At 32.6% G+C, this 24,730-nt stretch overlaps 2 protein-coding genes across 4 annotated transcripts; one reads left to right on the top strand and one right to left on the bottom strand.

Moving 5' to 3' along the window:
- Positions 1-2,095: 2,095 nt before the first annotated feature.
- On the bottom strand, positions 2,096-23,544 carry LOC123682551 (putative inorganic phosphate cotransporter). Of its 3 annotated transcripts, none has more exons than XM_045621204.1 (11): positions 23,401-23,544; positions 23,205-23,344; positions 21,709-22,024; positions 11,149-11,363; positions 11,061-11,084; positions 10,858-10,998; positions 7,191-7,323; positions 6,899-7,134; positions 4,706-4,832; positions 2,352-2,447; positions 2,096-2,300 (listed from the first exon to the last, which is right to left on the bottom strand). In XM_045621204.1, exons 1-11 carry the CDS (start codon positions 23,459-23,461, stop codon positions 2,209-2,211), a joined length of 1,581 nt encoding a protein of 526 aa, XP_045477160.1. In that variant the 5' UTR covers positions 23,462-23,544; the 3' UTR covers positions 2,096-2,208. The 3 variants fall into 3 exon arrangements, with proteins under 3 accessions (XP_045477160.1, XP_045477161.1, XP_045477162.1); XM_045621205.1 differs by having other exon boundaries at positions 2,096-2,294; XM_045621206.1 differs by lacking the exon at positions 11,061-11,084.
- Positions 13,706-18,856, top strand: LOC123682550. Its single transcript, XM_045621203.1, has 2 exons — positions 13,706-14,458; positions 17,371-18,856. The coding sequence occupies exons 1-2, from the start codon at positions 14,176-14,178 to the stop codon at positions 18,714-18,716; spliced, it is 1,629 nt and encodes a 542-aa protein (XP_045477159.1). The 5' UTR covers positions 13,706-14,175; the 3' UTR covers positions 18,717-18,856.
- Positions 23,545-24,730: the final 1,186 nt, after the last annotated feature.

Raw genomic sequence — 24,730 nt, 5'->3', positions numbered from 1 at the left:
TCGGGTGTTGTTGATACTATATATATATATATATATATATAATCGGTTTTAAAACGTCCGGCAACGTTGTCCGATGCCTAACTTCCACTCGTTCCTATCGTTCCATTGGTCCTCTCTTAGATTCCTATCACTCATAGCCTTGGTTATTCCTTCCTTCCATGATTTCTTGGGTCTTCCTCGCTTCCTGCGGTTTGGTGGTATCCAGTGCATGGTCATCCTTGGCAGTCTGTCCACATTCATCCTTTGTACATGTCCATACCACACTAGCTGTTTTCTTTCAATATCTGTTGTTAATGATCCATCCACTCCCATACGCCGCCTGATGTCTTCGTTTCTGACCCTATCTCTTCGGGATACTCTAACAGATCGTCTAAAAACATCCATCTCAGTCGCTTCGAGCTTCCTCCTATTGTTTTCCGTTATTCTCCATGTTTCTGCGCCATATATTAGAGCGCTCTTGACAAAGGTCTCATAGATGGTGTATTTCTGTTTTCTACCAATATCAGAGCTCCACCATATTCCATTCAAACAGCCTATGGTTCGTCTGATGTTGATGTTGATACTATATGCCAATGATATTTTGAATGATTGACTGAGATTTATTTCTATATGCTTATGATCCACGGATGCATGGAGGCCATGTCCCCCCCCCCTCGCGGACCTTATAAATATAAAAATGTATCCTGAAAAATCGAAAAATATGCGTGGGCAATCACAAGGGTGAAAGATTGGATATGAACTAGAATGGTTGAAGACAGGTTGAGAGGTTGAGAACCATTTGCAGCAGTCTTAATGTTGAAAGATACGATAGTCAAAAAAATACGAGACTAGAATTTGTTATTGAATTTTTAATATTCGATCATATATCTTAATTTAATAGGTGTAGTAAAAAGGAATTCATTATTTGTCCAATAGAAAGCTTTATGAACCTCAGCTAACTCACCAAATTTCGTTTTCCTAACCTTAAATATCGAAGAACATAAACAACCTAGTCGGCTAATTCACATGTTTTAGTTGACTTAGTTGTTAAAATAAAGAGAAAGATTCGTTATTTTGGAAGATGGAACTTTTTGATGAGTTCCTGGTGAAGGATTTCTTTGAAGATGATTTAAATAATTTAAATAACTCTTGGAATTGAAAAACTGTGATAAGTTATCGATGAAAGATAAAAAAGATAAGTTGAAAATAAAATTTTATTCTTCATTAATTAATTAATTAGCCCTCGAAATGAAATAAAAAATATCTTGATAAATATATCAGGTTCAACGGGACAACTTCTTCCGTTGATTTTTCTTTATTTCGACATCCAGTTTAAGACATTCCATTCTGAGTTTATGCTCCTCCTCAGCATCATTTTCTGCTATTGAAACTTTTTTATTGTCTTATCAGCTATGAATAAGTTTTTTATCTGCCAACTGTTCATATTTTTCAGCTAATGTATTACCCAGCCAAGATTCTCACAACTGTTGTAGCAGTTGGCCTCCTCCACTCTCTTCATAATTCGTTATTGCATTTGTCTACTTGCTTTCTAATATATTTTTATATTGGAGTGCTATTCCAAAGAGATGTGTCGCTTCTCTTGCACTGAAATTTAGTCCCCTTGATCTTTTTTCTTTCGAGTATGTACATATTTTAAATTTGAACACAAGCAATAGCACCAGATTCACCGTCAACCGTTTCAATCTTTGAGTCTCAAAAAAAGTGAAACAGTGATTACAACCACATAACACAAATATATACAACGAGATTGATACAAAATCATTAGATAAATGCATACTCAGATTAAAGGTCTCTTAGTTAAAGTTGAGGGGGAATATTTTGGTGCAAATCATTTGAGACTCAAGGGTCAATTGAAATTGAAGGTCGATTTGTTAACTTACTCTTAATAAACGAACTAAAAACTTCGTCGAGATTTTTACAGTTTCACTAACTTTTGCCGGTTTATATATAACCGCATGTTGATATGAACCAGCTTATTCATTTATTTGTGTCATATAATTTGTTTTTTGAATACTTTGACTCTCAGTGATACATATCTACTGATGAATGTTGGAAAATGAAACACTTTCCCCGATGATAAAATAAAAAACTGAAACTTCAGAATATAAGTATATTCGTTTAAGTTAGTCGTTGAATACATGACGATATTTGATAACACTATCTTACACCTTAGTCATTGACACGTCATGCTTCATAGATATTCCTGAATTATTCTGTTTCGCTTTCTGTTCCGACTTTTTCTGTATGTACCTTCTCTTCAGGAACTTTATCATGCGTTTCAGTCTTTGTGGGTTCTTCAACTGAAATAATTGAAAATTATCATTCTCTAGACATGACACCTTGCTTTATACCTTGGGAACTAGTGTTTCCATAAGTTTTTATAGTTTCTGTTGGTGCCTGCATCAAATATTTGGCTTCCCCACCGTGAGTTGAGCATTCACCTTGTTCTGAAATATGAAAATTTACAGAGATAAAATAGATCAACAATTATGAAATTATCTTTTATTAGGTGTACAACTTTGATTCCGCCGTTTTGCAAAAGATGGGTGTAGCGGTAAGTGTTAGTCGGATTAAATATGTCGTAGATGTCGAACAATAAGCTTAGGTATCTGTTAACATAACGCTATCGAAATATTAGTCGATTTGAGTCTGCATCATAAAGTTATTCTCGATTAAGCATGTCAGCTTACAAGCCAAATTCTCTACATTTCGGGATGGTTTTAATTTTCTGTTTTAATAAGAAGAAATCTGCGGCAGAGGCTCATCGAATGCTCCCAAATACCTATTAGTGAAATAAAGTGCCGAGAGTGGTTTCAACGCTTCAAGAACGGTGATTTTGAATAATCTCTCCAAATGTACTATGTGCTAAAAATTTAATAGAAAGTGCATATAATCGAATAATATACTACCTATAGGTTCAAAAGCATGTTCAGAGGTAATTTTATTCACAAATGATTTGAATCGAGGACAGGGTCCTATAGGATTCAATATATAGAGGAAGGTCGCCTAATTTTGGATAGCTTTTTTCATTCAACTTTTTTTGTGTGGAAAAAAGATATTTTATTATTTTTTTTGTGCCTAATATATGTTATCAACTCAATAAAAACAGTATACGCCCACAAAAATATTTATATTAACTCAAAAGAACATAATCAATGGACCAAAGTAAAATATAGCACTTTTTCAAATAAAAAAAAAGGGTTCCCAAAATTGGATACCCTATCCAAAATTGGGAACCTATTTTTCCGAGCAAAAATCACACACATAAGCGTTCGTTTTCTCACTACTATCACAGTATTTGTGTGCCCATTGGAAACAAACTGAACACTGTATCCTGCCTTTTCGATGTTGGTCTGCTGAAAACTTTCCAGAGCAGAAAATACGCTTCTGAGTCATCGTCAAAAACAAAATGTTGTTAGGAGTCACTTTCTTCTTCAACCTTTTGACTCTTTTTTATCTTCTTAGTTTTAACAATCGTCTTGTTTTTAGTTTTTCCAAAGGATTCTAGTTTTAGCGACTTTCCTTTTTTTTAAGGAATTTTTTTCTACTGTCTTTCTATAAGAAAATCCTAATTTTGGATATCCAATTTTAGGAAGCCTCTCCTATCCAAAATTAGGCAACCACTAGACTCTAGGTTAGGTGATTAAAATCAAAATGTCCATAAGAGTAATTCTTATTTCAAATACACAGTCTTATTCTACCACTATTCTTATACATCCTCGTAAACTTACACTATCCTACTCTAAGTACTTACCTTTTTATAACTGTTTATACGAGGTGAAACGAAAAACTCGTTGTTACAAATAAACACATAATATTATTTTGCCACCTAGTATTGAATAGTAGTAGTATGTGCTTCACACGGGATCATTTTATGTTAGGGGTGCTTCGTTCTGTGTATTCAATCAAAGGGAACTGTAAACGGATATTGAGATAATGCGGTATCCAAAATTAGGCAACTATCCAAAATAAGGCGACTTTCCTCTACACATTAATGAGTACAGTTTGTTGTAAGTAGCTACGCACAAGATGAGAACAGTGTTTGAACAAATCAATTGCAAAAAAAAAACAATTAAGGTCAGAAAAATAACTGAAATAAACAAAGATGCCATTAAGATCAAACAAAACCAAAGAGCGTCATAAAAGTTCTTGAAATTGTTAATTGAATGAACAACACTAGGCGGAAAGGAATTCCAGTTTTCAGAAAAGGTATAGCTGAGTGACAGAAATATTTCATTTCCATAAAAATACTTGTTGAAATTATATAACTTTTATTTCCTAAATATTTAAAACTTAAATGATAGCAAGGATTTTCTGGTTACGCATCAAATTATGGAAAATATTGGAGCAAATTTTAATTTGTTGATCAATTTTTGTGATCAGATCATTTCACCTTATTAGGATAACATTAATTCTTCAATTTCTTTTCGAATGAGTTCATTTCCATTATTTGTTCACTTATGTGTTCCCAAGCTGTTTTAAATAATAATCGTTTCTTCCAGGTATTTCAATCATTTAAGAAATTTTCAAAACAGTATTTCTCTAAGAATGGAATATTTTCATTATTTAGCTATACCTAATCTGACGTTGATTTTGAACCAAGGGGTATTCTTTTAAGAAATTATTCTCGTTTTTGTGATGAAGTGATCCAACCAATTAGCAAATAGTGCTATATTTCAAAGTTCGAAATGGCTATTTTACTCACCTTCCACATCACCATTTGACTCCCATTTCTGAAGTTCACCCGAAGAATAAAAAAAGAATGCTGTATTTGACAAAACCACAACACCCGCAGTCAACCAGAACATAATAGACCATTGAAAACCATTTTTCTGAAATAAAATATCTCAATACATTTCAGAAAATACACACAACGTCAAAAGTCTTGGCGCCCATAGGTTTCTCAAGAAATAAACAACCAATGTTCTGGAAATGAGATGAATATTTTCCTCTATTTCTATTGCAATATATTTGATAGAAAATCTTTATTTGTTACTCAAAATAGGGAAAATGGGAAATAATCCAAACACACTGCTCAACACTTGATAGGATCACTTACTTGTTCTAAATTTATTTCTGAAATATTCTCTCCAAGATTATAAATTTAGTCAGATATCAGAGTATTTTCAGTTGATAAAATGGTTCACTTGAGAAAAGAATGAAAAATGGAAAGTTGGAGAGAAAAAAAGACTTTATTAAAAACACTCAAAATTCTGTGTTTGAATAACATAAAAATTTTATGATGAAACCACAAGAAGGCTGAAGTTTCGGTTAAGCTAGTACCTAGTTGGTCCCCCACGAGCTCGTCTCAAGCATTCTACCCTACGAGGCATACTTTCGATCAAACGATTTATAAAATTTTGGGACAAATTCGTCCAAATATCCCGTAAAGCGTTAGAAAGGTCCTCCAGGTTATTGATCGGTTGTTCTAAGGTTGACAATTGTCTAGACATCTCAGACCAGACATGTTCGATGCAATTCATGTCTGGAGAGCGAGCTGGCCAGTCCATCCTATCAATAGCATGAGTTTCTAGCGCTTCATTAACCAGACGACTACGGTGTGGACGGGCATTATCGTCAATTAAAATGAAATTATCGCCCACGGCAGCCGCAAACGGAACAATTATGGGTTCAATAATCATATCGTGATATCTCCGGCTGGTCATGGTGGTGTTCTGCAGAACAACCAACTCTGTGCGTTGGTTCAAACAAATGCCTCCCCATACACATATAGAACCTCCGCCAAAAGCTGTTGTGGGTACCATAAGCTGTTCTGCATACCTTCGACCTCTTTCCCTTCAAGCAAGAATACGTCCATCGGAGTTGACCAAACGAAATCTAGACTCATCCGTAAATAAACATCGGCTCCAATCTTCAACTGTCCAATTACGGTGCTCCTCAGCCCATTGCCGTCGATGAACCCGGTGTTCCCTATTCAAACGGGGATGCTGTACCCTCCTACGTGCTCTCAAACCACGAACATGTAGTCGTCGTCTTACAGTCTGGTTCGAAATTAGAACTCCTGTTGCAACTCTCAGTGATCTATTGAGCCGCGACGCCGGGTAAGTGGGATTTCTCCTAGCATTGAGGATCAAAAGACGATCTTGGGCAGCTGTTGTACTGCGCTGCCGACTTCCCCGATGAACATAAGCTACTGAGTCGTTTTGGATGAACCTATTCCAAGCCCGACTCACGACACTTTGCGAAACATTCAACCGCCGGGACACTTCTCGCTGGGACAAACCTTCCTGTATCCACCGTATGATTTGGTCCAGTTGCACAGGAGCCAAACGTCTTCTCGGCATGACTGATAAGCTGATATTGTTCTCATTTCTTCAATTATTGTCACCTTTTGTGTTTGAACGAGAGAAAAAAACAGATTTAATAACAAATATCACATTGCTTTTCACTCCACCTGTAACAGCCTACAGATAATAATCGATTTTGTGAACAAGAGCCGATGAAGTGAGGAAGACTATGATATAATCAACTCAAAACATCTTACTTTTTCCTTGGAGAACATATAATGTACAGATATTCACGAGATAACTTGAAAAAAATACAAATGAAGAGAAGCTCATAAGTGATCCCTAGCAATTGTTGATCAGTGTATATCGATTATTTATTTTTGATTCATTATTGCATTCCATTTACATAGAATTTTTGACAGGAGGGAAATATTCAACAACAACTCTCGTTGTTAGCTGAAAACTGATTAACTTCGAATACAGCTTTATTCTCCCGGACAAGAAACATTTTATGCTGGTATATTGTTTTCATTTGAGTGATAAGATAGTGAAGATTCCACACACATCAAATTGTCATTATACATTACAATATGAGAGTTGATAGGGCGACCAAGACTTTTGACTATGTGTGTACATTTCTCCAAAAATACCTGATCTGTCACTATGAATTGCTTCAAAAGAGCTGGAACTAGAGTTGTCACAGTGCCAATGAAACCACCTATGTGTGTTATCATACTTCTCTCTCGCACAATATCGTTATAGTTCAGCATGAAACCCCAGAAACTTGCGGTAAGTGCGGAAAAGGTGACATTTATGAAGAAAACCACCCAGCGGCGATCTGATAGAAAACCGAGAGTTATGAGACAGGCTGCAGCCAAATATGAAGCTGAAATATAAAGTTTGAGTTTAATGAGTGGTTAGGTAAAGAAAATTCAAGTTTACCAATGCTTTGTGCTACTTTTCTGGTGAAATTCGAAGAAAGTATTTTACTACCAATGAGATAGCTTGTAACACCACTCATGACAAAACTGAAGAGCCATGACATGAAGTATGCATCTCCTACTATGTCTCCATCCTGCAAAAAAAAATCAGATTATCCAAGGCACTATAACCAGGCCTCTGTTGAATTCTCTGGAGCTGAGAACTTATGAAGTCAAGGGAATGCATTATGGTCTGTTTGGGCTTCGTAACTGTATTTCAGTATCCTTGCTAGTTTTTTATCAAACAGCGACCCCTTGGAAATATTTAACAAAAATCGAAATAAAGTTTCATATACACAGCCAAATACCCAATATTTCATGATCTCAACATGAATAAAAACAAAACGCTTTGTGGAATATACTAATTAATAAGATTTTGTTCAGTGATATAATTAATGATTTTGCGAATTTAAAGTCTCGCAAAAAGGTATTATAATGCTCTTATGATTTAACTTAAACTGTAATTCCTACTAACAGAATGTTTAGAAAGGGAATTAATTGTATTTTTTTTTAAACTATCAGCATCGTATAAGGAAAGGATAGTAAGCCAGTGTAGTGCTATTTTCGATTTTGTTGATGTTGAGCGCCATCTAGTTGTACTCACGTTTAACTCGAATTTTACTGTCAAAAATTGGTCCGTAAAGTGGAGCCCTCTGAAAAATTTGGTGTTATTTTGAAGAACTAAAATATTTGAAATAGAGTGGTCAGAAGATTTCTATATTTTGATATTTCTTCTGCTCTGTAATAAGCATTTACGCCAGTGGCGTGTATTTGTGATAACTTAATAATAACATAAAAATTGTTGGCAATGTCATGCAACCCCTTTTCAACCACGCCACAGAATGAATTATCGTATTATTTCTGCGCCATCTATAGCTCATGATTCAGTGCCATCTATTATCGAGTTACTTCTCCAAATCCAACTACAGTAGCGACCCCTGGTGACTATTTCCTTGCCGTCAAACGGCGGTTGGCTTTCCTTATACTATGCTATTAGTGAGATATAAAATATTTATCAACTTTCGCCAAATGTATATTCACTTTGTAAGCTTTACACTTCACCTTACTCCAAAAGTGGTATTTATATGATTTAGATTTTTTGATCAAAATAATGTTGTTTGATAATTCTTTATTGTAAAAATAATCAAGATCTGATACTGCACTTCAGTTCTCAATAATATCTACTAACCCTCCGGTAAAAGCTGATGCAACTAGGATGATGGAGCACAAATCATAAAGTTATAATTTCATTGATAGAAAATCAAGTATATCAAATTCCATAGGGGCAAAAGTTGAATAGCCTACAGGCGGCAAATCTGTAAATCCAACACTGCTAATACTTATTAGCAGTGTCCTATATAGTTATATACGATAATAACTATACACTGTGTCCGTGAAGTATGGAACAAATTCAGTTTTAGCTAATCAGAGCATTTTAAGAAATAATCCTGAAATACGTCGATTTTTTATTTTGAATTGACGTATTTTAAAATAATAATCTAATATACAGGCTGAATTACTTTCAAGTATTGACGACACCGTAATTTTTTTTCAAATAGAACACCCTCATTTTGTCTCAATTTTCCGATTACTCTAGCTGAGCTGATTCCAAAAATGTATCACATGTTGCTTTCAATTGGTACAGGATGGACAAAAATACAATAGTTTTGTGTGTGCTCATAAAGTAACGCGTAACATCCTTTATTAGTTAAATTAACAATAATATCAAATATACTTATTGTCTAGCGGCAATTGGTTTGAATGTAGTTTGTTACATTTTAAGATTAATAAAAATGAGCTGCTTCCAAACATGTTTGGTACTTGTGGTCTAGCAGACAGAATATGAAAGAAATTATTTCTTATTTTTATACGTTTTTATTAATCGAAAAATGTAACAAACTACAGGGTGTTACATTCAAACCAATTGCCGCTAGACCATAAGTATTTTTGATAATATTGTTAATTTAAGTAATAAAGAATGTTACGCGTTACTTTATGAGCACACACAAAACTATTGTATTTTTGTCCACCCTGTACCAATTGGAATCAACATGTGATACAGTTTTGGAATCAGCTCAGCTAGAGTAATAGGAAAATTGAGACAAAATGGCGGTGCTTCATTAAAAAAAAATGACGGTGACGTCATTACTCGAAAGTAATTCACCCTGTATATTAGATTATTATTTTAAAATACGTTAATTCAAAATCAAAAATCGACGTGTTTCAGGATTATTTCTTAAAATGGTCTGTTTAGCTAAAAATGAATTTGTTCCATACTTTACGGACACGGTGTATATGGAATTTTTATTTTTTTCATAAAATCAAATTTGCTACTTCATTTTTATAAAATATAAGTATAAGTCAATTGATGTTGATCTGATATTAGTAGAAATAAGGTTGATCAATAAATTTAGTAACCGATTTGTACATCAATCGAGCATTTAATTATCAATTAATATTCGATAAATAATTTATCGTTTTTATTGTTTTGAGATCTAGTTTAACAATCACTTTCGTGGGGTGTTATTTAAAAACGAAACAAAAACCCAATTCTTCAAAATTTTGAAAATCGACCTAATATAGGGAATGAAGAATGACTTACTTGAAAGGTTTGGTGAGTAATTTCAGAAAATTTATGGAAATAATGGTTTTGTGTTACCTGATAACTAACCAAACTCGAAGAAGATGTTATCTTCAAATCATCTCAAAGGAAAGTTTCAAAAGAAGAGAATGACAGGTACTCTTTCCACTTCATTGAATCTGAATTTCAAATTCCAAGAAAGCTTTCTCATTTCTATGCTATTTCTGATTTATGATTTGATTCTATTGTGGAAAGTGGCATAATTACCAGCAGGATGAGTTGACTGAAACCTACGGCAATAAAATTTAAGGGGCGGCAGATCGAGCTTATAAATTTTTTATTTTGGTTTACGGAATTAAAAAAAAAATATGCTCGCACAAAGTACGAATTTCGAAAATTGGAGAATAATTGAAATAATTAACAGAAATTGAAATATAGTTTTATATACAGAGACAAATAACCAATATTTCAAGATCTCCACATAAACAATTGCTAAACGCTTTTTGAAATATACTAATGAATATGATTTCGTACGATGATATAATTAATGATTCATTTAATATTGTTTTTTCTCATTAATCGATGCTTCAATCGACCGTTGTATCTTTGAACAGAGGATAGAACTATGCATTGATAATCATGGGGAAACTTTTGGAGATTCAATTAGGTGAAATGTGCTATTAATTTGATTTATGTTTGCATCTTTCAATTAAAAATTTATTCTTGAATTATATTTATTTATCTTTCCATAACAAGTGTGTGTGTGTGTAGAAGATTTTCCTCATAACCATTCTTAGCATAAAACACTCAATAACGATTCATTTCATGAAGAAAACGAAAAAAATATTCCCAGTTTTTCCCTATTAAAAAAATTTGCTTGACCTTGATAACAAACATCATATTGAATATAGGATGTTCTCATGAAGGCTTAAAACCTCTCATTCGAAAACATTTTCAGACACAGGCTCCTTCCTAGTAGTTGTTTCATAGGATCTTTTAAAAAGGATGTGTTTTTTTTATTAACATCCTGAATTCAGAAGACACCTACCTGATCTACGTCAAAGTTCAAAACATTGAATAGATAACTAGGAATTTCTGCAGTCATCAACCATAGCGCCCAAAATGTTCCAGCATGTGCAGCCCAAATAGCAAGCAGAGCAGGACAATTGAGAAGCTTCTTCCAAGCGACCTAAAAAACGAAATGCATATCGTATTCTGTAAGGATTTCACATTTTACTCGAATAAAACAACCTCTTCTCTCGAACAGGAACACATCTGGAAATAATTGACGATGATTCAATAATTGAAATATGTTGGAGTAGAAAATAATTAGTTCAACCTTTTTGTTTGTTGTTTTTTCCGCCAGTATAAAATCTCTTTCTTCTGTAGAAATTGTATTGCTGCTCTCTGGTGCATTTTTTCCAAAGTTCATCATCATATACGACCAAACGAAGCCCATGATCCCAAATATATAATAGGAGAAGGTCCATCCCAAAAATGATGTTGATATAAAAGCTGTTATTTTGGTGGAGAGTGCTGCTGACAGTACATTCGCTGGAAATAAATAAAATAAATATTCAGGAGCTTTTGCGAGCTTTTCGAAATTTTAATAAAGTATTTGTGATTGGATGTTCATAATTTCCTCCGCACCTAGCTGCTATCTTTATTTCTATTGAAAACGTTTCATCTTATTATATAAAAGTCTCCTATAAATGTCTACTTGAAGAAGGAAATCCAATATAATATCAAAATTATGACATCATTGTCCAAAGCTTTCATTTTCTGATAATAACTTTTGTCTAGAAGTAAAATTTCAACTGATAAAATATTAAAGCCAACAAAATAAAAAATAAATTATCCAAAACTGTACTGATTTAGTAAACGGTTAATAAATTGAATAACAAAATTGAAATAGAGACAAGTACGTCTACCTACGACAGTAAATTTCAAGGGGCTTATAAATTTTTCATTTTGATTTACGGAATTAAAAGAAAAAATATATATACTCCACAAAGTATGAATTTCAAAAATTTATGAATTTGTACTTGGATGTTCATAATTTCCTCCTCACCTAGCTGCTATCTTTATTTCTATTGAAAATGTTTCATCTTGTTATATAAGAGTTTATTATAAATGTCAACTTAATGAAGGCAATTTGATATAATATCAAAATTGTGATATAATTGTCCAAATCTTTCACTTTCTGATATATACTTTTTGTCTAGAAGTACAATTTCAACTGACAAAATATTAAAGCCAACAAAATAAAAAATAAATTATCCAAAACTGTACAGATTAAGTAAACGGTTAATAAATTGAATAACAGAATTAAAATAAAGACAGACGTACGTATACCTATGACAGTTATTTTAAGGGGCGGCAGATGGAGCTTATAAATTTTTTATTTTTATTTACGGAATTAAAAGAAAAAAATATATACTCGCACAAAGTATGAATTTCGAAAATTTGTGAATTTGTACTTGGATGTTCATAATTTCCTCCGCACCTAGCTGCTATCTTTATTTTTATTGGAAATGATCTTATTATATAAAAGTCTATTATAAATGTCTACTTAATGAAGGCAATCTGATATAATATCAAAATTGTGATATCATTGTCCAAATCTTTCACTTTCTGCCATATACTTTTTGTCTAGAAGTACAATTTCAACTGACAAAATATTAAAGCCAACAAAATAAAAAATAAATTATCCAAAACTGTACTGATTTAGTAAACGGTTAATAAATTGAATAACAAAATTAAAATAAAGACAGACGTACGTCTACCTACGACAGTAATTTTAAGGGGCGGCAGATTGAGCTTATAAATTTTTCATTTTGATTTACGGAATTAAAAGAAAAAATATATACTCGCACAAAGTATGAATTTCGAAAATTTGTGAATTTGTACTTGGATATTCATAATTTCCTCCGCACCTAGCTGCTATCTTTATTTCTATTGAAAATGTTTCATCTTATTATATAAAAGTCTATTATAAATGTCTACTTAATGAAGGCAATCTGATATAATATCAAAATTGTGATATCATTGTCCAAACCTTTCACTTTCTGATATATACTTTTTTGTCTAGAAGTACAATTTCAAATGACAAAATATTAAAACCAACATAATAAAAAATAAATGATCCCAAACTGTACTGATTTAGTGAACGGTTAATAAATTGAATATCAAAATTAACATTAAGACAGACGTACGTTTCGGTTTCTTTGTAATTTTTTTATACAAATTTTATATAAGATGCTGTCGAGGAAAAATTATATTAAATCAAGCAAAAATTCCAAAACCTACGTCTGTCTTAATGTTAATTTACTTCATTAACTATTCATTAACAGTTCACCAACAATTAATTCATTAACAGTTCTGTATAATTTATTTTTCTTTTGGTTGAATTCAATATTTTGTCAGTTGGAATTGTACTTCTAGACAAAAAAGTAGATATCAAAAAATACGTCAGATAATGAAAGTCAAAAAAAATTAACAGGTATTATCAGAAAAACATTAAGAAAATAATGCGAGAGATAATAAGATATTCAAAATATTCATGGTTAGCTACATAATTGGTATTTGATTGACTCTGTTGTTACTTGGTGGAAATAAATTTGATTATTATTAAATACAAGTTATTCTAATTCCTACTATATAATTATGACACTAATATCTGTTTCGTAACATAAAAGCTCCTTCAGATTTCTTTCATTTTGAATAAGTATTATACAAATTATATTCAATTCTATGAGGTATTTCTATCTATTTCTATATAATAATCTGATTATTTAGATGGGGTATTTTTTTCCCTGAATATTTTCAAAAATATAACTAATGTAACTCCATTGGTAGATCCTAGTTTCATCAATTCAAACATTTGAATACGAGCCTTGAAAAATAATCACACACAATTTGAAACATTGTCAATGTATGAAAGAAAGATTCAAAGATTTAATAGATAATTTCAGAATTAGATTTTTTGATTTATGGGACCTGTTGGATTTATTCAACTTCTTTCCAAAATCCTCACTTGTAATTTATGACCCTTCTTAGTTATTTCTAAGTATCTATTGATGAAAATTGAGTCATATGATCCTAATCACTTTCAAATTGTTTTCGAATTTCAGTCCCAGTAAGTTGGGACATAATTGAGAACTATTTAAACTCTTCTGAAAAGTCTTTATTTCTTCTTGAGAAATATTATGCTTTCACTTTTGATAATATTTTCCCAATTTCTACCTGAGTTTGGCTATATAAAGCAATGATTTTTTCCGAAAGCCTCAGTTGAATATTTCATACCGAAGAATAAAGTACCACTTGTGTGCCATATTTAAACGGAATTTTAGCAAACTGAAAAATCATGGATGGCCTTGATTTTGTTAGAGCAAGATGGTTTCACGACATGCTTGTGGAAGCTGATTCGGAAGCTTCTATCGTGGATCTTATTTCATCTAAATCTAGTAATTTTAAATTTCTAAACAATTATTTAGAGATGTTAGTCAGAAGAAGAATGTATAGAAGTTTTAGCGATTTAGATTACAATATTATAGAGTATCTTCTTTTGCATGAAGCAGAGCCGATGATCAATTACCGAAAGGGCAATAGAAGCGAAACAATATTGGACTTGGTGATGAAAACTAAGGGTAAGTTGACCTATATTTATTTTCTTTATTTGTGAATTGTACTGTGCTTATACAGGGTGTTTCATTATGAACTGGACAATCATATAGAGCTGCGAAGATGACAGTAAAGAAATCATTTTTCCCTTATAAATGTTACCCCGTTTTTGACGCATAAGCGAGATACAGGGTGTTCAACGTCATTTCTGAGCAATATTCTATTGATTTTGATAAGCTATGTATAATCTCTGAAGTAACGATTTCTGGTATTTTTGAGTGCTTAATTCAGACCTATGAAAAAACAATTCGAAATGACTGAAAACCTGCAATGATCACGATTTGTTCGATTTAGGAAAAAATATTTCACAAAGTTCTTAGAAAATTGAATTCATTCAGAAAATGAATTTTTATTTGGTAAGCGATAAAAAAAATGAACATTGCAGGTTTTCCGCAATTGTAACTTCAAAGGTTATACATAACTCACCACACTCAATAGAATATTGCTGAGGAATGATGTTGAACACCCTGTATCTCGCTTATGCTTCGAAAACAAGGTAGGTATTGAAATGGATCTCTCAGTTTGAATTTTGAAAATTTTCTTAATTAGATCCAAACAAACATATGAATTTTCTCTACTCGAAATAACTCTTTTCCCAGGTGGGATCAGAGAAAACTATAAAATTTATTTTTTTCTTTTTTAAGACAAACAAACCTATCTACCCTATCTAATATTACCTAACTATTGAAATTTTATACAAACAATTAAAAAAAAAAACCTTATTTTTTTTCTATTTAATCCAATATTTCTTTCTTTCTAATTCCATACTCTTGTTTCATAGTCTTTTGAAATAAAACTCCTTTTCTATACTACTTCGATGTTATAACTCCAAATTCTTTCCAATTTCAAATTCCCTTTTCAAGTCCAATTCCAAAACTCTTTAAATGTCTGTATAATTCCTTCTTCAAGTCGTAAATAACTCATTTCAAACTTCAAATTCTATCTATTTCAGATTCAAATTCTCAAAATTAATCTCCTTCCAATTTCTCAAAATTTCTGCTTGACGTTTCTATTTAATTATTATTCCCGCTATCGTGGATTTTCATTTCATCTCTCTATTCTCCAATCGATGCTCTCATTTTCTATGTACTGTCTATCTATGCCACTGTCAATGATAGTGTCATTCAACTACCTTTTCTTTTCCTTACTTAACTTAACTTTAATAACAAACAAATCAACTATTTCTAACTCTGAATATTATGTATAAAATTGAAGGATATCTTTGAAACCAACTGAGAATTTTGAATTATTTCAATTATACTTGAATTTGAATGACTACTGAAAATTTTGATTGAGGAAACCATATCAGTATATATCATAATGCAAAAATGCTTGTCCAGTTTATGATGAAACACCCTTTATATTTGAAAATATCTCAACATTTAAGGAATATATTTTAAAGAGTTTGATGGTACGATAACGATACGATAGTAGGAGTAGATATTAAATTCAATATTTCGATCATTTTGCTTATAAATCAATAGTTTTCGAATTTTAAGGTTGAAACCTTAATTGTTACCAAAACATTCTTATTAATTATATGCACAAATCATCAGCGAGACAAAAAAAGCACACATATGTAATTGATTCAGTTGAAAAAATTCATATTGATTTGATAAAAATAAATACAAATTATCAAGACCTCAATGTACGTTTATTTAACCAGCATCAATTATAAATGCGAGGTTGCCAAACCGAGCTTTCATCAATTTAGCAGATCGATATTTCAATAATGAATAGGTCATCATCAAATTATAATTTATCATCTGATTCCATATTTCAATTTTGAATTTTTACCCAAAACCAAAAGCTGAGTTGAGATTCATGAACTTAAGTTAGGTTATGTCTGAAAACATAGGTACAGGATATTCGTTTATTCAGGTCAAAATGATACTTTTTCTATAAACGTCCGCAAACGCTTAATATTCGAACTACGGAGCGTTAAAAATTGAAGATTTTTTTAGTTTTTTTATTTTCTGAGATATAAAGATCAAACTTGAAATATTGGTTACGTTTTAGGGTTTTTTACGTATCCAGTATGCCGAATTATTGTAACAAACTATAGGAGATATTTTTTCAGGAGACAAGCTCTTTTTCGCCCCATAACCTTTTTTATAGTACGCCGCTGGTGGAAATAAATTCTATAATCTGTCCATTAATTTTTTCTGTCTCTCCTCATTTTCACGCATATTCGTAAGTAATTGCACCAGTGCATCAAAATTACCGATAATTTTGCATGACAGCGTGTTGTCATAAATACTGCATGAGTTCATTTTCATTTTTGGAGAAAGAGCCCGACACCGAAGGTGGAGGGCTCTTTCTCCAAAACTGAAAATGACCGAATGCAGTTTTTCAAGGAAAACACGCTGGAATGCGAAATTATCCGGTCATTTTGATGTACGAGTGTAATTCAGGGGAATATTTCCCGAATGAACTGTTAACTTGTCAAGGCGACATAGATTTCATAGATGCCATAGATTCGAACTGTGTAAGATTCATAGAAACTATGTATCTATGAACAGAACAATTATCGCTTCCTACAATACAATTATCGCTGTAATTTTCGATAATTGTTCTCCATATACATAGAATTTTTGACAGGAGGGAAATATTCGCTGTAATTTTCGATAATTGTTCTCCATTTAAATGAAATTTTGGACAGGAGGGAAATATTCGCTGTAATTTTCGATAATTGTTCTCCCTATACATAGAATTTATGACAGCAGAGAAATATTCATCATAAGTTCTTCAATATGAATATTTATCATACAATTTTTTTTTACTAGTTGACATATTCTATGCTACTATGACAAATTGAACTATTTAGTGTTAATTCCTTGTTTTTTTATATCTAATATTTTTGTTCATTTGATTTCAGATGAACGGTTGCTTAGACAATTTGTTTCTTTTTTGAAATACGTAGAGCTTCCCGATTCACATTCGGCCAAGATTAATAATTTGGAGTACAGTCATTGTACCAATACGAAAGTTTTAGCGGCTGTTGCATACCAGTCAATAGATCTAGTGCGGTTCACCTTGGAAGGACATTTTTATCAAGGACATTTTTATCAAAATGAAAAATCATTTTATTGGCGCAACACACCATTGCACATCGCTGCATCATTGCCAAATTTGGAAATCACAAGATATCTTCTGGAGCATCCTGTCTTTGGCAACATTGAAGCCAAAAACTCTAACAGGGAAACGCCATTGTTCTTAGCAGTGAAGCATGGCCAACTCGAGCAAGTGATGGTTCTTCATTATTATGGAGCAAATTTCGAAGAGACTGATAATCGCACCAATTCAGTACTTCATGTCTCATGTTCCCAAGAGCATATAAATTACAAATTATTCAGGTTCTTGCTGGATATAGGAATGGACCTGAATTCAACTGAAATTTGTTTCCGCACCCCTCTGAATATTTTAGCAAAAAACCATCACGCACAAAATGCGTTGAAATGTGCAAAACTGTTGATCGACAGAGGAGCCGATGTGAATCAATTGAACATATACAAAGACACAGTTCTGCACACATTAATGTTTTATGCTGGATATAGTGACCATGTCTTAGATTTTCTTTATTTATTCCTGAAAAGCGGAGTCGATGCGGAAGCTTTGGATGAACAGAATAGAACATTTGTTGATGTTCTATTATCACATTCTTCTATCATTGTACAACAATGGATTTTAAAATATTTGATTTTGCTAGATGTCGAAGGTATATTTCAATTAGGTCATTTAATACCGGATATACCATATGTACAAAAATGTAGGAACGAATTGGAACGTTTGAACTTGTTCACAATGCGTGAATACAAAATTGAACCAAGATTCTTCAAGTGCTCAACCGTTCTCCTGTCGAACAGAAAGAGAGTCGGCGAATTCTGTGCAAACGTCAACTTGAGAACAATCCTGTATTTATTGGACGAACGTGAATACCCAATTTACGGTCGCGATCTGATAAATAGATATAGATCAGGGTTGAAGCTATTTGTGAACTCTGGAGATTTTGGATGCATAGGATTTGATGAAGCTGGAATGCTCGAATTTGGTTATCTGGTGGAAATTTTGAAATTCATTCCACCACAAGAATTCGGTAAATTAAAATCGACAATACGGGTCGATGATTGTATTAGATACATGAATCTGTCTTCAAAGTTGAAGGCAGCCAAACAAAAAAAAGAAATGAGAGCAAAAGAAAAAACAGAAGATAATAAACAATAAATAAGAATGAAAAGAAAGAAGGAATGAAAAATATAAACCAGGAAAAGAAAAACTGCTACTCAATATTAATAACTAACGAAAACGAAAAATGTGTTCAATCGTTTCGTTTTTTTTAGATTAAGTGTAATTTTATTGATGAATTCATATACAGGGTGATTACTAACTACGGTAGTTTGGAACCCTATATATACCAATCCTTCAGTTCTGTATATATGTGAATATTTTGAATTTATAAATAAAAATGTAAAAATAAATATTTTCGTTTCAATACAATTTGATTCATATTTGGAAATACCGAAATAATATATGTAGTATAAACCATTCAATATAATTCGAAGCTATGTGTTCATTTATCTGATTTTATCGTCTGAAATATTCAAATTTTTAGCTGAAAATGGTTTTAAAGTTAAAGTACCAGTTGACTGCAGACTGTTCAGAATATAGAATTTACTATTCCGAAACAAAAAATTACAACATCACAAAATTTTTATAGTTTTTGAAATGTCTTTATGAAAATCAACAAAGAAATATTACAAAACGAACAAAAGTTTTGTATCAGCAATTTTTAACGATTCGTCACTAGATGGCTCTTCAATCAAATTTTAATTTTCTGTCTGAATGACCTCAATATTAAGGTATATCCGTACCAAGGGCGTATTAACAGGAGGTACTGGGGGTATTTTTTATAAACCAATTTTGAGGTTAATAAAAGGTTTGAAGTGTGGTTCCTTTTAAAGTCCCGATATTAGCCCTTTATGGCAACTACGGGACTACGACTACAAAACATAACTTCATTCTTTTGAGTCATTTCCATCACACGTTTCTCTCTACCACACAATTTTTTTTGTCGAAATTATCATAAAGGGTGTTTTTTTTAGAGATATAGAACTTTAAATTGCAATAAAACAACGATGGATTATTATTCGATTGACATGAATTTTATTTATCCGCAAGATAATCTTGTGGCATTATATTTTAAATATGATTTCTGGCATATGACCGCCACGGCTGGCTCAGATGTAGTCCAATCTGGACGTCCAATTTTCGATGACTTTTTCCAACATTTGTGACCGTATATCGGCAATAACACGGCGAATGTTGTCTTCCAAATGGTCACGGGTTTATGGCTTATCCGCATAGACCAATGACTTTACATAGCCCCTCAGAAAGTAGTCTAGCGGTGTTGAATCACAAGATCTTGGAGGCCAATTCACAGGTCCAAAACGTGAAATTAGGCGGTCACCAAACGTGTCTTTCAATAAATCGATTGTGGCACTAGCTGTGTGACATGTTGCGCCGTCTTGTTGGAACCACAGCTTCTGGACATCATGGTTGTTCAATTCAGGAATGAAAAAGTTAGTAATCATGGCTCTATACCGATCACCATTGACTGTAACGTTCTGGCCATCATCGTTTTTGAAGAGGTACGGACCAATGATTCCACCAACCCATAAAGCGCACCAAACAGTCAGTTTTTCTGGATGTAACGGTGTTTCGACATACACTTGAGGATTAGCTCCACTCCAAATGCGGCAGTTTTGTTTGTTGACGTAGCCATTCAACCAGAAGTGCGCTTCATCGCTTAACAAAATTCGCTTATGAAAATCGGGAACAACGGCAATCTCATTTTGGGCCCATTCGACGAATCTACGCCTTACTTGATGATCGTTTGGCTTCAATTCTTGCACGAGTTGGAGTTTGTAAGCACGCAAACCAAGATCCTCCCGCAAAATCTTCCATAAAGTGGATGGACACTGATCCAATTCCTGTGCTCGATGACTGATAGACTCATTCGGGTCTTCCTCAATGCTTCGCTCTACAGCAGCAATTGCTTTTTCTGTACGCACCGTACGGCGTCTCTGGGGATGCGAGTTACCAACAAGAGTAAACGTGGTGCGAAAACGTTCCATGGTTAATCGAATTAACTGCTCTGATGGACGACTTTGTCGACGGTAAAATGGACGTAGTGCGCGATACGTATTCCGCACAGAACCATTACTTTCGAAATAAAATTGCACTATTTGCAAGCGTTGTTCAGACGTGAGTCTATTCACGATAAATTGCCAAACCAAGCTTAGAATAAATCGCTTGACAGCTGTTAAATCGATCGCCGTCTTGAACAGTAATGCGAACTTAAATTTATATATCTCGCTAAAAAAAATACCCGATATTTAAAATTAAGGACCTTCATCCACTTTCACTTTATACAAAAAATTTCAATTCAATTTCAATTTCAATTCAACAAAATTTCAATATCTATAAAATATTAGCAAATGCAGACAAGAAATCACTAGTTCTCAGAGTATTTAACACTCACGAATAAAAGAAAGCTTTCTTTAATATGTTCATGTAACCGGAGCTGCTTTCAAGATCCATTTGAAGGCGACTTTCTGATGAAACTATTTTTTTCAAGGGGTGCCTTTTCTGATGGATAATGAAACTGGCCCCAAGTATCAAACCCCAAAATCGATATTTACATTGTTTCGACCAGAATCCAATAAATATCGTGAAGCGTTTTAGTGCTTGGTCTGCGTATCGTCTTCAAAAAAGGTCTCGTTATTCCTACCACTGATATCAACGTTTGAATTAGTTGTATTGTATTGTATCACCAAGTGGAATTCTCAAAAAAGTCAGTTATTACCTCTATTCTTTCAAAATTCTTCTTCAAAATATCATTCAAATGAATTCATACATTTCGAAGTTATAAGATCTGAAAATTCAATAATGAACAGGGTATTCCATAAAAAAATAAATGCCATTCACACTTTTTAGGTACACCCTGCGTAATTTCCAAACAATGTTATAATGCAACTCTTATGCAGCCTAGTAATACTGTGTCGAAAAAAAATTGGAAAATTTCAGCGCTTAACCGTAAAATAGCGTCGTATCGCGTTAATGTATACAAGTTTGTGGTCTCCAAGGCTGTATCAATGAACGAGCGCTCCTGACATTATCTCAATTATTTTCTAATTTTTTTGTGTCTGTTACTCACCAGCAAACATGAAGGACCCTATTGAATTAATTTCTGAGATAGGCACCCATCTATTCAAATAATCTGGTATGACAGGAAGAGAAAAACCTTGACCAGCTCCTTGGATCATCAGGCATAATATCAATCCCTGAGATCCGAAATTTTCAGTTAGCAAAGGTGTGAGAAAGCAGAATATCGAACAAAGGAACATCGAAAATGGCATCACAAAGGTGTAACCATAATATTCTGATATACAACTCCCGAAAAGCTGGGTAACTGCGTAGCCAGTTTGGGTTGCCACAAGGATCAAACTTTGGTCTGTCCAATTCGGGAATGACTGAAAATTTCGTTTTATTAGAATAACAAAATATAGTATATAACATTACTAGCAAGGTAAGAGGGTTTTTACTGGCGAATGGAGGATATAATTGACGAGCCGCAGGCGAGTCAGTTACCTCCTTGAGCCAGTAAAACCCGTTACCTTGCGTGTATTGTTTTATATTTTATTTGTTTCTCATTTGTAAAAAGGTTAGATAAATTCCAAAAAATCTCAATAATTTGTCTCAAATGTCGTAAGCTATCATAGACATATATATAAGTCTATGTAAGCTATGGAAGCGTTGCCATGAACATGTCTGTTTATTTTTCTTTACATTTGTTTTGGCGAAAGCGAGAATGAATGTACCAAAAAAAGTTATTGAGGCAGCCAGTAGTGTAGCTTCAAGTTTATTACCTGCAAAATAAGCTTCAAGGTACGAACGAGAATACGACGACTTCAAAAAGTGGCAAAACAAAAATAGTGTGATTGGGGTAACTGAAGATGTTTTGTTGGTCTACTTTAATCAACTATCAACTAGATTCAGCCCTAATACTTTATGGGCAAAATGGTCTATGCTGAAAAGCTGCTTGGAAACGAAAGAAAATGCCCCTGTTCGCAGGTTTATTTTCCTTAAAAATTTTATTGAAAAATATGACGTTTAGTTGTCATTTGCAGATTTCAAAAGGTAATAGCGTTTCTGAAACGAAAAAATGAGCGTTATACGCCAAAAAAGGCCAAGGTATTAAGTAAAGAAGAGGCTGAACAATTTCTTTTACATGCTCCTGATGACCAGTGGTTGCTGGCGAAAATTGTAACAATATTTGGGATTTTTGGATGTTGTCGATGTGACAAAATTCTCTCCTTAAACATGAATGATGTCGAAGATATGGGAAAATACGTTATTGTGACATTGCGTCAAACAATAGTATATATGATTTTCAACATATATGACGATAAAACAAAATTTTCTAATGTAAATAATACTACTAACTTGTAAAAATTTTGCAAGTTAACTGTCAGTTTTACAAGTTAGTGACTTGATAAAATAAACTTTCTTGATTAATATTGTGTTTTTGGAAACTGACGTTTACAAATGAGAAACAAATAAAAGACTTTCTACTTCAATAAATGAGATATTTTTGAATATATCATGTATATGAAGAATGGTAAGATTTTTGGGAGAAACTAATTTACTTACCGTGACTCCAATATCTTCTGAACTCTTTGGATGTGTCATAGGTATTATTGCAATTGGCAGAGCCATATTCATTGCGACGTATATTGCTGCCATCGAAAATTGCAATAGTATTTGTATATGCCTCTGTCCCAAGCCATAGCCTTTCAAAAATTAAAAAATGGAGGACTTGATGTGTATGGAAAATTGGTAAAATTACCTTGAAATGATTTATTAGGCTCTTGCACTATAAGCCTTGAGGCTACTTCGAAATACCTCATGATTTGTTCATTTCTGTTCGTTTGCAAATAGAAAATAATTCATATGAAAGGTTATATTTGTTTGAGGAAGAGGAACATACTAATTCTTATCGCTCTAACCGACTAATTGATATGGTGCTTCTCAATTGATGAAAATTTGTTGATAATGAATGTCATTTCCTTACTTCTCTTTTTTCCGACTATATTTTCTGAAAATGAGAATTTTCGAAAAAAAAATGAGTCCTCTTTTTGCTTTCAAAATTAATGGATCGTAATCCTGAGTATGAAGAATCATGGCGATATAACAACTGATTTTAATGAGTTTTCAATTTCTGCAAATGAGAATTTACGAAAAAAAATGAGTCTTTTTTGCCTTCAAAATTAATGGATCGTAATCCTGAGTATGGAGAATCATTGCGATATAACAACTGATTTTTGTAACTATTCAATATCTGAAAATGAGAATTTTTATGAATTTGAATCCTTTTTTTAACCTTCAAAATTAATGGATCGTAATCCTGAGTATGAAGGATCGATGCGCTATAAGTGATATAAGAACTGATTTTTTACCAAATTTCATGTTTATTTTGTCATATTTTTCGAGAAAAGCTTCAGACGAATGGATTCTACCTATTTCTCAAGCGATTTCAAACGTTTTCAAAAAATAATAAAGTTGAACTCAAGAATTTCTTGTTTTCGAGTAGGTATTAAAAATTCATCCATAAACGTTTTTTTTTATTAACTCATTTCGAATGAAATGAAAATTGGTCATAAATTATCTGTATATCATTTCCAATCGAATTTGTAAAATTTTTGTTTTGGAAAAATATGAAAATAAACAAATGGAATAACTTTCCCATGCCCATGTTCCATCATTTATCCGATAAAATATATGGATGATCATCATATTGATTGATAATTCTGATTTGGCCAACCAAAATAAGCAAAATTAAAATTTAGCTCAATGAATGTGACCCGATTATGTGAATAGTTTCGTTACGTCTGTTTTGATTTTTTTTATTATATCACTGAATACGATTTAGAATATGTTAATATGTTAATATGTTAATATTTACTCTCCAAGAGTAAATATAATGAGAGCTTTGAAGGAAAATTCATGCATTATATTTCAGCTTTTATTATAATCGAGAATGAGAATAAATAATATTATTAATAAATCTGAATGATTCTTATTGATTTTGCATGGAATTGCTTGAAATAATATAAAACTACCACTATATTCACATATTCGGATTCAGAATAGATTGAACATTCAGAAAATATTATGAA

This window comes from Harmonia axyridis, chromosome 6 (assembly GCF_914767665.1).
Source record: "Harmonia axyridis chromosome 6, icHarAxyr1.1, whole genome shotgun sequence".
Lineage (NCBI taxonomy): Eukaryota > Metazoa > Arthropoda > Insecta > Coleoptera > Coccinellidae > Harmonia > Harmonia axyridis.
This window is presented reverse-complemented; position numbering and strand designations above follow the sequence as displayed.